At 36.3% G+C, this 17,576-nt stretch overlaps 1 protein-coding gene across 2 annotated transcripts; it reads left to right on the forward strand.

The window, feature by feature from the left end:
* Nucleotides 1–1,363: 1,363 nt before the first annotated feature.
* col17a1b (collagen, type XVII, alpha 1b) lies at nt 1,364–17,527 on the forward strand. Of its 2 annotated transcripts, none has more exons than XM_046863411.1 (47): nt 1,364–1,502; nt 2,267–2,439; nt 2,657–2,731; nt 2,838–2,915; nt 3,018–3,170; nt 3,908–3,997; nt 4,157–4,201; nt 5,084–5,230; nt 5,486–5,719; nt 6,877–6,927; nt 7,073–7,099; nt 7,182–7,208; nt 7,303–7,365; nt 7,488–7,592; nt 7,973–8,035; nt 8,238–8,273; nt 8,371–8,424; nt 8,560–8,595; nt 8,701–8,736; nt 8,856–8,918; nt 9,093–9,128; nt 9,214–9,285; nt 9,514–9,540; nt 9,660–9,695; nt 9,788–9,823; nt 9,951–10,031; nt 10,142–10,177; nt 10,483–10,566; nt 10,649–10,732; nt 11,079–11,150; nt 11,260–11,319; nt 11,441–11,467; nt 11,564–11,617; nt 11,848–11,925; nt 12,008–12,055; nt 12,145–12,276; nt 12,368–12,475; nt 12,907–13,002; nt 13,088–13,207; nt 13,320–13,415; nt 13,515–13,655; nt 13,750–13,890; nt 14,587–14,781; nt 14,871–15,029; nt 15,676–15,758; nt 15,942–16,022; nt 16,981–17,527. In XM_046863411.1, exons 2-47 carry the CDS (start codon nt 2,388–2,390, stop codon nt 17,098–17,100), a joined length of 3,738 nt encoding a protein of 1,245 aa, XP_046719367.1. In that variant the 5' UTR covers nt 1,364–1,502; nt 2,267–2,387; the 3' UTR covers nt 17,101–17,527. The 2 variants fall into 2 exon arrangements, with proteins under 2 accessions (XP_046719367.1, XP_046719375.1); XM_046863419.1 differs by having other exon boundaries at nt 10,667–10,732.
* Nucleotides 17,528–17,576: the final 49 nt, after the last annotated feature.

Consider the following 17,576-nt stretch of genomic DNA (forward strand, 5'->3'; position numbering starts at 1 on the left):
ATATATTCTATAATACTATAAATATCTTTGGCTTTCTCCTCATCAGCCTCAGTTGGTGTGAATGCAGGAGTGTTAGACTATGGCTTGTTCGTGGGAGATGACTTCACTGGGAACAGCAGAAGTGGAGGGGGGCGTGGAGGCAGTTCAGGATTTGAAAGCATGTCTGGAAAAGACTCTGGGTTGAAGAGCAAATCCAGTTCCTCAGGGGGCTTAAGAAGGACACAAGGTTCAGTCTCTTCGATTAGCCACTCCCCCATTTTCTTGGAGAGAAAAACCACTGTCAGTCACTCAGGAGGTTATGATGGTGAGCTGCACAATGTACATACATAATTACATTTGGATTTTTTCATTGAGGGATGAGGGTATGTGTGACATATTTACGTGCACAACAAATATGTGCAAAAAGTAAGCCCATTCTGTTTTTTTATCCACAGGAAGTTCAAGTGCCAACTCTTCACCAGAGCTCACGAGAAAGGACTATGGTTAGCAACCTTTTTATGAGTAATATGTATTTTAATCATTAATAAATCATTAGTAGGCACACACCTTGATTGCTTTAAAAACACACTTAGACAAGGTCTGGGATAGTGTACAGAGGAGGCTCAAGAAAATGTGATATGGTACATGCTTTATGGCTAATGATTCCTGTGAACATACCTGAGTGTGTTCACACTTGGAAAATATTTATACATTAAACATGCTCATAATTTAAAAAATTGTCATGTCATTTCCATAGGGTCATCAAGAGGAAGGTCTCACACCAGAGGTGATTATTCCTGAATGTGTATTTTATTTACTTTTACAATACAGCTTGCATTAAATACATGGTATTTCTTTTTTTAAGCAATTTAATTTGTATGTTTAGATGCACAATTGAATGAGAAAAAATAGAAAAAGGACATAAAGGAATTAGTGGAATTTCTGTCTGCAGTTAATCCAGTTATTGCTTTTTTTTTCAACAGAGAGTGAAATCAGAGTCCGATTACAGAGTGCATCTCCATCAACCAAATGTAAGTTTGTTTCTGGAATTTAGCAGTTTCCATTCAAGTTACGAAAATTACAAGAGTTTCGACTCCTCAATTTCGTTAAATTAACACTAAACATTACATTTCTAGATGTCTGTGATTTGATTGGATGTTAAAAAAGATATGCTCTTCTATCATGTAGATTTGCATTGGTCTAACATATTTAATTGTACATAATTATTAAATATACTTATATAGTTTTTAATATTTTTTTATAAAAATATTTCACACATCATAACTCACAATGAATTCAAGGGATCTCCATTTTATTATTTTAGAAGTTATTGACAGTAAAAACAGAGGTATTGGCTTCACACTATGTTCTTTCAGGGACAGAACTGGATGATGTGAAGAAACTAGTGAAGAGTGGACGATCGTCAAGTGTCAGCCCAACCCGCTCCACAACTTCATCCACCCTACCTGTTCCACGCAAAGCTAAAGTCGAGACCAAAATCATTAAACAAGGCTCTCACACTGGTATATAATCACACATGGCTCCAGTATACACAGTATACATTAGAGTAAGGAAAAATCTGGGAGAAAACACTTTGTCTTGCAGAAGAATATTTATTTAACCGGACCTGTATTATGATATAACGGCCCATCCATCTAATGTGATGCATCAGCCTTTTATTAACTGACGAATCAGTGGAATGAGTGGAAACCTTTTTTTAATTAAGTTTATGACATACAGATGTTTTGCCACATATTTAATTTAATTTGTATAACAGCTTTAACAAAAGGCATTGTCACAAAGCACCTCTACAAAAATCCAAATGTAGATTTAGTACTCAAATGAGCAATACAAGGTAACTGTGGCAAGTAAAAATTCCAGAGATGACGAGAAAGAAACCAGACATGAGAAAAGAACCAGATTCAAAAAGGTTCCCACCTTCCTTTGGGTGACAGTAGACAGAGGATTTATAAATAATTCTTCTAAAACTGTGTGTGTACCTTAAAGTTAAACAGTAAGGATGAATGTTCAAAATGAGAATATTTTCTATGAGAATTGCACATCAAAATATTCCAGTTTACCAAACCTTTTTGTACCTATAAATCTTCAGATCTGCAACTTACGAGACATAATAGGCCAGGTTTTTGAAACATTTGTAGGAAAAGTAGTTTTCTTTATCTAAGCACTTTTATTGAACATGATTCTACATACAGCGCAATCCCACATGGACTATGTTAAAGTTGATCTTCTATTATGCACACTTGTGCTGAAACCTTGTATTTTTCAGTCTCGCCCAGTATGACACCACTATTCTGGACTCTGCACTTCCAACGTATACATGGACCAGCTCCACACTGCCATCTAATGCTTCCAGCAATACTTTTGCTTATCAAAGCAGCGCCAATAACATGTCACTAGGATCTTCTATTTTAAACTCCACATCACCTTCTTCATTGTCAGGTCAGCATGAGTTACACAGGTCTACATACTATTTAATGATTTCTGCCAGCAGGTGGCACCAGAAACAAAAAAAACTCATACCAAATCCTAAAGTTGTTAAATGCACTTCCTACAATATGAAATACCAAAACTCGAATTGCCTATAATATTTTAAGCTTTTTTATTTAACACAATAATAAGAAACAACTGATGAACAACTGATCTTTTTTTATGGCAGTGTATGGCTTTCAGAATAATCTTTCCACACCATCTAGTACAATTCTTACATCAAACACAGTTAACACACTTTCAGGTATGGCACTACAGTCCTGTTATAAACAGCTGTTATTAAAACACAATATCATACAAACTCAGCATTTAGCACCTGGAATGAGTTTTGAGTTTTATGTGTTCTACAGGATATGGTGTGCAGAAAAACATTTCTCAGAGCATTGGTAGTGCTGGAATTGTTAGTACAGGAGTCTTAACATCTACAGGTACTTGTAATACTTGTATATTAAATGAGCATTTTTAGGCCAAATGTTTTTACACATATATTTATAAATTTGCTTTTTGTGCTAAATGAATCCTTTATTCAGGCACAACTACGCGCTCTGCTAATGATGATGTGGCACGAAAATATATTATACTAGAGAAGGAGAATATTCCTTCAAAAAATGACACAGAAGTGCTCGTGCTTTCAAAGGACAGTGGAAAGCAGTTCTCCAGCAGTACATCGTATGGAAAAGGAGGTAAATGTGCAGATGAATTTGGATGTTCAAATAGCATTAAAGAAGTAATTTAAGTATTCAAGGGTGTATGTCATTTGTGTGGTGCAGCATTAAACATCCAAAATTTGCTCACCCACATTGATCCATGATTAAATATACTGCTTCTCTAAACCATTTTTTCAGACCGTATACAATTTTTGTATTTTCTTTTTTTATTTTAAGTACCAAATTTCAGTGTCTTCACTCACAGTACTAAATTAATACTGATATATTTTCCATTTACTAAATAGAACAAGGAATTACATGTTGCATTTTATTATTAACAGATAATAACTTCAATTTATCTGTAAATTAATGTATGCACTGTGAAAAAGTCATCATATAATTGACTTCTTAAATAAATGATTGGGCCCAGACTTTATTATTTATTCTTTTAACATCTAATAGGTGTATCTACTGAAACATGTGTTGTAAGGTGAATAAAATAGTTAGTGAATATTTAATTAAGGAGTTAATAAAAAAATTAGAAAAACCTAATCAATACAATTATATAGAAAAAACAGTAATTACTTTATGTAAAAAATAGATTTCAAGTGCATCCCTCATAATGTATTCACCCCAACACCATTCTCTTCTCCAGCATGTGCAAAACTTATAATATTACATAGAATATATGACAATATGGTATTATTTTAATGTATGTACCATGATCAAATAAAATTGGGTTCATAAACTCATACAGATACTTTTCTTTAAAGGGTCTGTTTCGGATGTCTCACTGAAGAAAGAGGCAGTGGCAAGCAGCTATACTGAGACAGCTCCTGCCAAATTAACTTTAAGCTCCTACTGTAAGCATTTCAGTTCAACCTCTAACCTAATAGTAATTTGTTCTTTTAAGTGTTTCTATCTAGAATGGTAAAACGATTATTGTGAGTTTAGGCTTTGACAATACTGTGATGAAAGAGTGTGTAATAAGATTTTTTATTTTTCATTCTTACATTGGAAAGATGGATCTTCATCAGCTCCTACTAAAGATAAGGCTACATATGCAGGTAACGTCTCTCTTCTAACTGTTAAAGAGATGGCAAAAGTCACAAAACACACATCCTTCACTTAAACAGAAGTACAGATACTCATGTTTTAAAAGACTCTGGTAAAAGTTGTAGTACTGACTACACTTTTTTACTCAAGTTAAATAAGTTCAAACTAAATAAGCTTGGGCTCTGACACGTAACTAAGTAAAAAGTAGCCTGTTTTAGTGTCACGCTGGTGACTGGACCTCACATTATTTTAATATATAAATACAACCGAATCTCAAATTTCGTTATCTAATGAATGTATCCAGGCTGAACATCCACCATATAGAACACAAGCAGAGAAAAGATGATCATCAGGTGATCAGGAATGTCTCTGTTCTCAGTCAAGTTTACATTGCTGACTCCCTCTGTCTCATCCACATTAACAATATACTTCTTGTTGCCTTCTGCCTTGCGTTATTAGCATCATATGCTAGCCTACATCTGTAGTGTGTGAGTGGCAGAAAATTATACACCAGTGGTAGATTGAAAAAGCCGCAGAAAGAAAAGAATTAGGTTGATGGACTGAAAATGGCATGCAAAGGGAAGAAAAAATATTGTCATCATGTCACCAAATAGATTAAAACTAAAGTAACACGCCTGGTTTGAAAATGTAAGAAGAAGTAAAGTGCAGATATTTGTGTAAAAAAATTAAAGACTGAAAGCACAAGGTGAAAAAGAAATAAAGTCTTGTTGACTTGACTTAAATTACTGCTACCAGAAGAATCTGCTTAAGTATACAAATACTTTGTTACTTCCCATCTCTGGTTACAAATAGACTGTGGTAAAACTAAACTTTTCGGAGGATTTAGTGCTTAAGAGAGTTTTGTCCTGTTTCTTTCCTCCATGTCTTGCTAGAGATCTATAAGGAGAAGAATAATGGCAAAGGAGAAGACGGATGCTTTGGCTGTGGTCCCAGTTGCTGCTCGTGGTGGAAGTGGCTGCTTGGACTCCTGCTTAGTCTTCTGCTGCTCCTTGGACTCCTTTTTGGACTTATTGCTCTCGGTATACTACTTCATCATCTTGTCTGTCATCTTTAACTCTCCCATGTTAGATTCTTGTCCACAAAATCACCATATCTGTGTTAATAAAATATAACTTCTAATGTTTCTTTTCATTAGAGGAACAGCATGGATATTTTATTTGTCAAAACAACAATATTAATAATCAGAATTACGATGAATATAGGTATTTGTGTTTGCCAATTAAGATGACTAATAATAATCAGTGCTCCATAATGTTGTTTTTGTCTTTTAATAGCGGAGGAGGTGAGGAAGCTGAAAGAGCGTATGGATACTCTTCAGGGCCTAGTTAAGGCCAACGGGGGTAGCATTAGTCGACTCACTGATCATAATATTCCCAACCAAATACCAGGTTTATACATGGACATGGGTACTTCTGATAATGCATTGAACGTAGGAGCTAATACTATCTCAGATTCTGCGAAACTGCAGAGACTCCTGCAAACCGAGCTGCAGTCTGAGAAATTCCGAGGTACCAAAATACATGCGCTCTCACATATACACTCACACACACACAAACACACACACACACACACGCACACACACACACACATTTATAGTGTGACTTAACACTATACATCTAACCTAAATCCCAAAACATCATTCATCTATATAAATAGAAAAAAATATTTAGATAATAGTCAGTAACATCCGGTATGCTATTAGAATATTGGTGGCAATTAAAATTCTTCATATTATACAAGGTCAGACCTTCTCTTTGTTCCACTCTCTCTCTCTCTCTCTCTCTCTCTCTCTCTCTCTCTCTCTCTCTCTCTCTATCTCTCTCTCTCTCTCTCTCTCTCTCTCTCCCTTTAACAGGTTTTAGCTTCTGATTTGCATTTGTCAGTCAGGGCCCCCAAAGACCTCCAAATTCTAAATCTTGGACTGAATCTCCTGCTGAATTTACAACATAGACGTAATCAGATTAATCAGATTCTTATCATAGATCGGATCAACAATTCTTTAACTTGCAGCATGACTGGATATAGGAGGATGATTTTTTTTTCATGTTGTATTGTCAAGATGTAGTGAGAACTTAATAATCTTGGTGGGCTTAGTGAGAAAAGAATTGTTGATCTAATCAGTGGCTCTCATGAGATTAAAGAGCTGTGAAGAGTGTAAGCTTGAGGAGTAGTGTATGCTTGACTTGCTTTTTATGAATTTGAAATTCGAGCAGGGGTCAGGTGGAGTGCAGGTTGGGAGGGTTGAAATGAACAAAGAGAGATTGAGGTGAATATGGGAGGAGGTTTGAATATCTGAAGCAGGATGTGATGTGAAAGCGATGGGTTTGTATGAATGAGGAGTAGATGCTGAGTTTGATGTGATATAACTGTCTTCGCATTTCATGAAGACACAAAAACCCTGACATGAGTAGAGAAAGAGATAAAACAATTCTATAAAAATAAAAATTCCTCCCAGACTGCCAAAACCTACAGTATTATTTCATTTCAGATGTTTTATTTTCCACACATATATTATTATTATCATTATCATCATCATCATCATCATTATCATCTTTATTATTATTATTATTATTATTATTATTATTATTATTAATAATAGTAGTAGTAGTATACAATTGTGCAAGGATCCTGTCTTGAAATCTGCATTTTTTCTTTCTTCCTGTAGCAAGCCTTGCTTCATCACTCAAAGGAGAAAGAGGAATTCCAGGGCCTAAAGGTAAAGAAACTGGAAACATGTCTTTATAACTTGTCCTATGGTATAGTTATTTATCTTGTATGTGTCTACAATTCATAATAGGACTTTTATTCAGTCTGTCATTGTCTTGTAAAGATTTACATATTAGAATAACTGTCATTTTTAGGTGATACTGGAGCTCAAGGAACCAAAGGTCTGTAGAAATTAAACTTTAATAAACTTTATTAATTGAATGAATTCTGTGCACAGGACTAACATTTTTAAATGCTTTTCAGGGGATAGTGGTTTCCCAGGGATGCCAGGTAGGAAATATTGAAGAAGGGGAACTGTTTCAATTTGATACATTCAAAAATGTCTGTTTTGGCATCTAATCTGGTTATGCAACATGTGCTGTAGGTTCTCCAGGAGTTACAGGACACCCAGGACCTGAAGGTCCAAAAGGACAAAAAGGAAGTCCAGGTAACTTCTGACTGTTTTTAAGAAAAAGATCATATTGGTCATATCATCCTACATATTTAACAACTGTATGAGCACTTATAAATAAAAAAGAATTAAGCAGGTTACTCTACTGTTATTTGTAGGCGAGCATGGTGCAGAGGGGCTACCAGGACTCAGGGGCCGAGATGGGTCACCTGGGCAACGGGGAGAGCCAGGATCTGCAGGCATTGGAGAAAAGGGTGAAAGAGGTCAGACGCCGTGGGCATCAGCAATTTGGGTTGCTTTAATACCTTCAGAGCTGTTTTATGACCTGCTTGTGGTCTGAAGAACAAATAGGTTTTTTGCCTGAAAACAGGCAAAAGGTTCATGTTAATTAGCAGTAAAATGCATTTTTCTGCCCTGTGCACAAGCTGAGCTGAGGATTGTACAAGGGTCCAGATTTGAGCATCCAAATATTTTGAAAAAAGGTCCTTAGCAAAGACAAATGTGTTTCCTGTTTTTTGTAAATCAAATATAATAGTCTTTGGCATTGAGACTTTTGACTTTTTTCTATTCTAATACATATGAAAATGCATTTTAAATTTGACAAAATGTAAAGTGAATTATTTAATTTGATTTTTTTTTCCAGGCTCATCAGGGGAACCAGGAACTCGTGGACCTCCTGGCCCAGCTGGTCCACCGGGTCCAAAAGGTTTATTTAGATTTTATATAGTATTGTGGTATACTGATACTGTCAAATATACTGTCATATACTTATTTATTATTCATACTTAATGTTTTATAGGTTACTTTATGATATTGTCAAATTAATATGCAGTGGTCAATTATGTCAACATAATTGTTGTAATAAAGTAACATTATTGCTAACCTGCCTAATCATAATTGTTCTGCAGGTTCAGCAGGTGTTAATGGTCTTTCAGGCTTACCTGGTAGGCTAAATATCTACAATATATTATAAACAATAATAAATACAGTCATCTGATATTTAAAAGGATAAAATGATGAGCCATGTTTTGACCTACCCAGGTGAACCAGGTCCACAAGGTTTCAGAGGAGAAGCAGGCCCTGCAGGACCTAAGGGTAAGCTACAAGGCTGTTATATATTATTAATTAAAATTTTATTACTGATCAGTTCAGGTGAATAAATTAAAGCAAGTGATAGGGTGGCCAGTGATTGAAACATGAACATTATTTGATTCCTATTTTCTCTGCTAGGGGACAGAGGACCTCATGGACAACCAGGAATTAAGGGTCTGTAATAAAGAATATTTCTATAATTTGCAAAATGCATACGAAAAAACTGCTAGTTCAAATTCATTTTCTTATAATGTATGCATGGATGTTTGTTTATTGTAGGTGATCATGGTGAAAAGGGGGATCCTGGTGTACCAGGTGTGTGTGTGTGTTTCTATACATTGTAATATTCAAGAAAATAGTATTTTGAGTAATTAGTTTATTGACACACACACTGTGTATTCTCATATGAATTACTTTCCTGACTGTACCTCTAGGCTTCCCAGGGGCCCCAGGAAAAACAGGACTCCATGGTGAGAAAGGAGACAAAGGAGCAACAGGTAGGGAGTGACTGAACTTCTGAACATGAGACATTATCTGTCCATAAATGTATGTCATTGTTGTGGATTCATCCTACTGCTTTTGCTAAATGTTTGTTTACTTAAGTTTAGTCATGTTTGAATAGACTCTCTCAACCAAATGCAGTATTTATTAATTTTTTTTTACATTATTAGGGGCTTCAGGTGCAGATGGTGAAAAGGGTCAAAGAGGTGATTGACATTCTAGCAAATTGCAATTTTAACAGTCAGACAAGTACCACCTCATCATATTCATTTCTTTTATTCCAAACTCAAGGTGATCAAGGTCCTATCGGGATGCCCGGAATCAGAGGCCCAGCTGGACCACCTGGTGATACTGGACCTCAAGGTTTTACACTATGCAGTGCACATACTTTCTTTTGTAGATCTTTCATGATCTTTCTCATTGATCATTTAAAACAATTTATTGGAAAGGTAATTTCTTTAAAGAAAAAAGCTAAATTGTTTAGCAGTAATCCTAAAAGATTAACTGAAATCCACATTGTGTATATTCGTGTCTGGAGAATGTTTTTGAGGTTCTTGTTTTAACCTGTTCCTATCATTTTTCTTTTATTAGGAGCTCAAGGGCTTCAGGGACCTCCAGGTAACTTGCAAAAAATGCATTAATGCGGTTTTTAAATAGCATTTTTTTTCATGAGTAATAATACTCCTATTTTAAAATGTTGATCCTAAATGTTACCGATGGTATTGTCCTTCCTGTAGGCATTGCAGGACTTCCAGGACAACCTGGAGTTAAAGGTTTGTATTGATGCATTATAAAACACATGAAATGACCTACAATACTTCCTTCAAACGATCAGTGGTGTCTTAAATCTCACATTGTTTTCCAGGTGAAAATGGTGAACCTGGCAGAGTTATCAATGCAGGTAAAGCCTTAACCTTATTGTATAATATGATTTACATTATTATACTTTTTATATATAAATATATATACATACATATAAATCTATCAATATATATAAAGATTACCTATTTATATTTTACAATCTACAGCAGGTTCCAGTTCTGTGGCAATTCCTGGACCTCCAGGGCCAGCTGGACCACCTGGAACTGCTGGACCACCAGGACTGTCAGGTTGGTCAAAGAACACACTTTTTTCCTGCTAGATTCTACTTTTATTTAAACTGCAGGATGTTACATTATGAACTGAGTTCATTACATTAATCCAATTTCTCTCACTACAGGCCCTGTTGGTCCTGCTGGAATTCCTGGCCAACCAGGTTAACAATTATTTTCTCGATAAATATCCGCTACAGAAGTTCGTAATGTTTAGGATAATACATCAACGTTGTTTACTTTTTCTACCCTAAGAATGCACAGCTACATTTGACAAGGATACATGTTTCAGTTAGTTTTGCCTTAACCACCCCTTTATCTCTCCAAAACTTTACCTATCAGAGTAAGTTGAATGAAAAATTAGTAGAAAATGGTTGCTCTGTTTAATTTGCACACTTTAAAGTGTATCACGTATCACTTTTTATCTTTCGAATTTCCATTTCATCTGGTCATCCAATTGTCTGTACAGGTCCTAAAGGTGATAAGGGTGAGCAAGGAGAGGCGGGGGTCACAGTGGAAAGATCAGAGAAAGTTACTTCAGTTAGAGGAGAAAGTAAGAAACACTTCAAAAGTGAATTTTAAAAAGACATTCAGAAAAATGCTAAAGTTTGTTCGGTGTACCTGTACCCTTTTAGGAAACTATGGCTCTTTAGATGCGCCTCAAGTTATTCAGGGACCACCAGGGCCACCTGGTCCCCCGGGACATCCTGGAGCTCCAGGTATATGACCATTATCAGTGAATGCAAGATGAAAAGAAGTGCACTTTAATAATCATGGTTTCCTGTTGGTATTTAACTGTTTCCCATAGACACACATTACAGTTTTAGACACACATCACACAAAACAGTTTTATATAATTTTATAAGTACAGGGTAAAACTGATGCAAGGAAAAATTGTCTACTTACACCATCATGTATCATTTTTTATCTTTATCTTTATGAAAATTCATGTTAGATGATGAGTAGCTCCATAAACACTGACTTGAAATACATCATTGTAATGACACTTTGTTTGTGTTGTCATTATCTACTCCTCATCCTCAACATTTCAGTGATGTTTTGTAGGATATGGCACACCTGGCCCAAGAGGTGAGAAAGGAGTGAAGGGAGAGCCAGGGAGCTTTGTGCCCAACTCAGGTGTGCTATCTTACTGTTGTCAGATTATGCTACAAGGTGCTAATTTGTAATATTATGTAACCTAAATATTGTAATGTTTCTGACATTTGTGTTTATAAAATCATTGCAGGAACATTTTTTGCTGGGCCACCAGGACCACCCGGACCTGCAGGTCCTAAAGGAGACACAGGTGAATCTTCAGGGTTTTTGTCAGTTTGTTTTGTCAGATTGAATAAATTCCTTAGGTATTCTCAGGATTTTTGATGGTTATAGCTTTCTATGTGCATTCTAACATTTAATCATTATTTTAGGACCACAAGGACCTAGAGGATACCAAGGTGTGTAGCCCTGTTAGCACATTCATGAATGGACAAATAGGTCTCATGCTTACTCATGGGTCTATATGATTTATATTTGTTATTTGTCCTCTATAGGAAATGCAGGTCAGCCTGGCCTACCTGGAAGACCTGGCGCATCTGAAGTCAGATGTAAGTTTAGAACAGTTTATTTTTGTTGTGAATGCTATGTAGATTCACTACTCTCTCTGGGCATATTGTTATTACTATCTTAAGACCTACAGTAGGTGTTTTCTTTATAATGTTAACTATCATGAAAAATGATGTGAATTATCATTGTTGCACATTTACAATTGTATTTATTATTATTATTTGATTTATAGTGCATGTAGGACTAAATACACAAATGTGATATTTTATAGTCTCAGAGCAAAGTGGAGTTCAAGGTCCACCTGGGCTACCTGGACCTCCAGGGCCACCAGGTCAACAGGGTGCTAAAGGTAACATGCCTTATACATCTTTCGAGTTGTATGAACATAATTGAATATTATTACTAACCAACTGACATTTTGTGTTTTACAGGAGACAGTGGAATTCCTGGTGCTCCAGGGATCCCAGGAACATCAAGAGGTAAAACCTTTACTATAAATAAACCTGTAAGATTTACAATATTACCATGTATTGCTTGCCATAAATGTAGAATTGTGTCCTCTTAACAGGCTCAGGTTCTGTTGGAGTTCCAGGGTCCCCAGGGTCCCCAGGACTACCAGGACCTCCTGGACCACCTGGCTCTCCTGGACATTCTGGATCTACTGCAGATTATCGTCGTTTCATTGTTGACTACATGCAGAGTAAGTTTGTCAGCCCAAGATCCAACATAAATATTACATTTGGAGGACCAATTTTGTCATGCATTTAAACAAATTGTGCTGAAAACCTCAGGTGACAGCATGAGGCAGCATTTGTCTGGTTTCCAAGGGCCTCCTGGTCCTCCAGGGGCATCAGTGTCTGTTGAGGAGGTGGCATCTCGAGTTATTGCATACATTCAGCGTAAGTCCAGATCCTTTCATGAATCTCATGTGACACTACAGAAATTTTTTTTTATAGATTTTATATTTATAGTATTTCTAGTATGCAGTTTATTAATTGATTTCTTGTTAATCTCCCAAAAATAATCTATAGTGCTATTGTTCCAGCAAACCTCTGTAACCAAATAGCTATATGTGGATATACTGTAGCTTGAAAGGTATTGCAATGGAGTAAATCTGAAGATCCCCAAAGTAAATTATTGGGATATTTGCGTTTCCTGTTATGTAAATGTTATGTTCTACTTTCAATTAAAAACCTTTAATTACAAAGCATTTTTTGCAGATTATTGAACAAAATTTGTATTTAACTTTAGAATACCATATAGCGCTCTATGTGCACAACAATTTCTCAATATTAATGTTGAAAAAAAGTTAAACCAAAATTTGTTCTAGGCTCTGGATTAAGTGGATCCCCTGGTCCTCAAGGTCCTCCAGGCCCTGCTGGCTCTGTATCTGTATCTGCTAATGAAATTATTGCGTTATTACAAAGTAAGTGTTTTGTGTCAGACATTTTGTATTCATGACATTATTATAAAACTTGCTAAACAACAACTGCTTTTTGATGTTTGTTTAGGAGATGATGTTAGGCGGTATGTGATTGGCCCTCCAGGACCACCTGGCCCTTCAGGAAGTGTAAATCTAGCCAACTTTGACACACAGGAAGTGGCAAACTATGTTCTGAGAATCATGAATGGTATGTCATAATCTCAAAAGGATCATTCCAATTAATGATCAATTAGTTTGACAATCTTTTCACAAAATAATAATCAGTTGAATATTTAGAAAATGTTTCTCTTGGTGTTTAGAACGAGGGTTGATAAATAGACCTGGACCCCCTGGTCCTCCTGGCCCACCTGGACAACCAGGCTCCACTTACAGTGACATCACTGCTTTGATTGAGAGTAAGTCTGGATGTTTATTGACTGTCCTCATTATTCTGGTATTCAGTTACTTTTTTTTTTTTTTTTACATTTGTTGACATAACACATGTTCTGATGAAGGGTCAGGGCTTAGAACAGGTCTTCAAGGACCTCCCGGTCCTCCAGGAAGACCAGGCCTACCTGGTCCAGTTGGTCCTGCCGGAACCCCAGGCTTTTCAAGCTCAGGATACAGACTTGAAGACATCCAGTCCTACATACAAAGTAAGTTCCTCCTTTTACACATTATTTGATCTTGTAAAATTATGCAATGTAATAATCATGAAAATAAACCTGTTTGTTTCTTTTTAAACCACAGATTCTGGTTTACAGGGAGCCCCAGGACCCCCTGGCCCTCCAGGACCTCAGGGGCCTGCAGGAGACTCTAGGGCACTTGCATCCTATGACAGAGCCAATCAGAGAGCACACATTCGTGCTGAGCTTCAGGAGTATCTCAATAGTGAGTTCATCATTTTGCCATATTGTATGTGTATTACCTTTGTTCTTGGGTAGTCCATAAAAGAAATAGATAATGATTTCAATCAGTAAACAATATATCAATAAGACTCCATTTACATCTGAACGTTACACTTGCAGTTACACATGTGGCTAAATGTGTCTTTGTTTAGCCAGATTAAAATAAACTGTACAGGTTCTGGTTTTCTTTACAAACAATCAGAAGCAAAGGCTATAACATATAAGGTTCTTAAATTTCAGCCTCATCAAACAATTCAATGAACTTTTGTATTCTTTGGATTGGGACAGTCACATCCTGGAAGAGACCACTCTGTCAGATCTAACTTTGTATTGATTTACAGCAATGCTTGCCTCTAACTGGATTTAGACTTTAAACAGTAGAGCCACTGGTTTGTCATTTAATTTGTCAACTGTCTGTAGTTAGCTAGCATTATTTATTCAAGCTACACTGTAAAATAAATATAATTCACATGATTCAACTGAGCCAGAGAGTTAATTCTTCCTTACTGGATAAAACCTTAATGCTCACAGTGCAACACAATTGGATCCTAGTGGTATAAAGATTTTAGTGATATATTCTTGAAGACACGTTGTCAAGGGTTTTATCAGTTCAATCCTGTCAGGTTCATTTATGTTCATGGTTAAATCAGTGCAATAATATTGACTAAATTCTTTACAGGTGACACTATGCGAAGGTACACCTCAGGCCTCCCTGGACCCCCTGGCCCTCCAGGACCTCGTGGTGAAAAAGGAAACTGTGGTGATTCTACATACAGTGCGGGTGGGGGTTACTATGCTACTGACCGTAATGGAGTCAGGTTGGCTGAGGCAGACTACTCCAATGTTGCACTGAGAGTGACTGACTACATTCAGAGTGAGTAAAGTCAACTTGTTGTTTTAAAAGTTTTTTATATAGAAGCTTTAATTTCTCAATGAACTAAACTTTCCATTTTCCCCCATCAGGGCAGGGTCTACTGCAGAAATTAATGATAATTATTGGAGATCTCATTCTATGGGAATCCAGGGCCCTCCAGGTCCTCCTGGTCCACCTGGCCATCCTGGACACAGCCGTGTTTTTGCTGCTTATGGGAATGTCACTACAGATCTCATGGATTTCTTTAGAGTGAGCACCTTTACTGTAACAGACACTCTAGACACTTTATAATCGAAGATATCGACTGAAGGTCAGACAAGACCACATATATAAAACATAAACTTTGTGGAATAACAGAAAAAGTATACACTTTTGAATCCTATTCCTATGGAATGGAAGGGATGGCATTACTGTTTATCGGAGTAGCACGTATTAATCATGTGTATTTGAGTTTAGAAGAAGGAAGTTAGTGGTTTCCTCTGGCTGGGTTACGCTGCATTGGGATGTAGCATGAGTAGCAGATCAAAAAGATGAAATTGCGCTTCTATGTGTTTTTGTGGAAGCACATGCTAGCTTAAACTCTCCCAGGTTGTGTAACTGTCATGTGATAGAAAAAGTATAGAATATATATATATATATATATATATTTTTTTTTTATAAAAAAAAAGCTTTAAGAAAGAAAATACTGCAAACATTTTAACTGTATTTTTTTTTTTTTTTTTTTTTGTATGTACTGTGCTAAGAAAGCTGACTCTAGTTCCCATGTTCTGCTTGCGTACTTGTCTATAGTCATCGGTTAAATGTTTAAGAGAAAGTATGGCAGAAATCACACCAGCAAACTGCCTGCTTTTGCTGTTCATTTAGTAGTGTTCTCAAACTATCTTTTATTTTTCCAGTACATGGCACTATTCCAGGTCCACCTGGCAGGCAAGGACATAAAGGAGAAAGAGGATACCCTGGACCTAAAGGAGAAAAAGGTACATCTGTATAATATTGTCATGTTACTTCTAGCTTTGAGCACTTTAAGATAAAAGAGAAACATTACTGGAAATCAATCTTGTTATAGTAGGCTCTCATACATAGAAATGATTGGGGCGGAAATGCTAACCGATGTTCGAGATATGATTATTTTGGGGAATTATGTTACTTTTTATTCACAGGGGAGGTGGGAAGACAAGGCATATCTGGTATTCCAGGACCAACAGGTCCAGAGGGGCCAAGGGGACAAAAGGGTGAGAAAGGTGAGGTATAGACACTGCAGTCATATATCTCTGTGCCCTGTTTGTTCCAAATCATTTTATGGCCCTTGATACCTGACCACTGCCAGACTATAACATTTTGAAGTACATTTGTAATGAGACACTGCATTTCTTTAAAGTCAGTCTGACCAAAATAAATGATAATGCAATAAATAAAAAGTAATTGTTATATTTTCAATGAAATTTGCTGGAGTTGCCATGTTTAGCTTATTTGCTGGTCATATCAGTTGTTGGGGAAGACAAACAAGCTGAAGAGTTTAGTGGTTTGATCCCTGCTGTTAGGACATTGTTCTCTTCGATTGGAAATGTTTTTGGAGAAAAGGCATTGGCTTAAATGGCAGAACAATATAATCACTAAAGATGTTGGTATGGTTTCTAGGAGTTATTTAATTAAATATACCAAAATGTAGTGAATGATGACTTCCACAAATGTGCATCTAATGGTCAAAAATCAGAGACATCTGATCATCACACCTATATGTGGTTTCTTCACAAACTGTTACCACATCATTGGCGGCACACCATTATATGTGTCTATATGCAATAGTAGCAACATTTCCCTGGAAAGCAGGGGGGGGCACCATAACTGTGCACAAAACAAGATCCATAAAAACAATTTGACACAGCAGGTGTGAAGTATCCTCTGCAGCACTCTTACCAAAATCTCACTAGAACACTAGAAGGATGGTGACATCTGAAATGGGATGTTTATAAAGCACATATGGGTATGATGGTCAGCTGTCCACAAACATTTGGCCATATAGTGCAACCCAGACTGTTGTTTGATTTGTGTAGGTGTGTTACAATAAAAAAAAAAGATAATTGTTCAAATAAATTGTATTTCCAGGCTCAGATAACTCAAGTTTCAGTATATGAGTATGACTTCAAAGTCACCCCAGTCTTTTTAACTCCTTATTTTCATGTGTTAACATTTTTACAGGTGAAATCCAGATTGGTCGCCGGAGGAGGAGTCTTGGCGTGTAAAAGCTTAACTTTTGTTTTGTTCATCAAAACCCTCTCTCTTCATGGTGGCTTTCAGGTATATAGTGAAGCAGTCTAGAAGGGGAAAGCATGCAACATGTATCCTAGCCAAAGTCTGTTCAGCAGGCCTGATGTAGTGCAGTTTCTCAATACACATTACGTACACAATATTTAATCCATATTTCCCACATTATCAGTCTTCCTAACTACAGATAAATACATTTTGTACTTTTAATGGTTTTTTTGTTATTTGTTTAATGCAGAAGTAGTTTTATACTTTACTAGCCTACACATGGAACATTTAATATTCTTCAGCACTTTTTGAATTTGTGTAGCCTAAAAACGTCCTTGCACTCCGAATAATAAAATAATGTAACATAATTCGGCACAACATAAGTGTAACTTTTACTCGACTTCAATGTTTCAACCTTTTTTTTACTCAAAATTTTGTTTGAACTAAATTTGGAACTTGTTTATTAAAATTTAATAAAATATTCCATGATTTACATGAATGCCTTTAAGAAGGTATAATTTTACACAACAACCTGTAAAATG

The sequence above is a fragment of the Silurus meridionalis genome, chromosome 2 (assembly GCF_014805685.1).
Source record: "Silurus meridionalis isolate SWU-2019-XX chromosome 2, ASM1480568v1, whole genome shotgun sequence".
Taxonomy (NCBI): Eukaryota; Metazoa; Chordata; class Actinopteri; order Siluriformes; family Siluridae; genus Silurus; species Silurus meridionalis.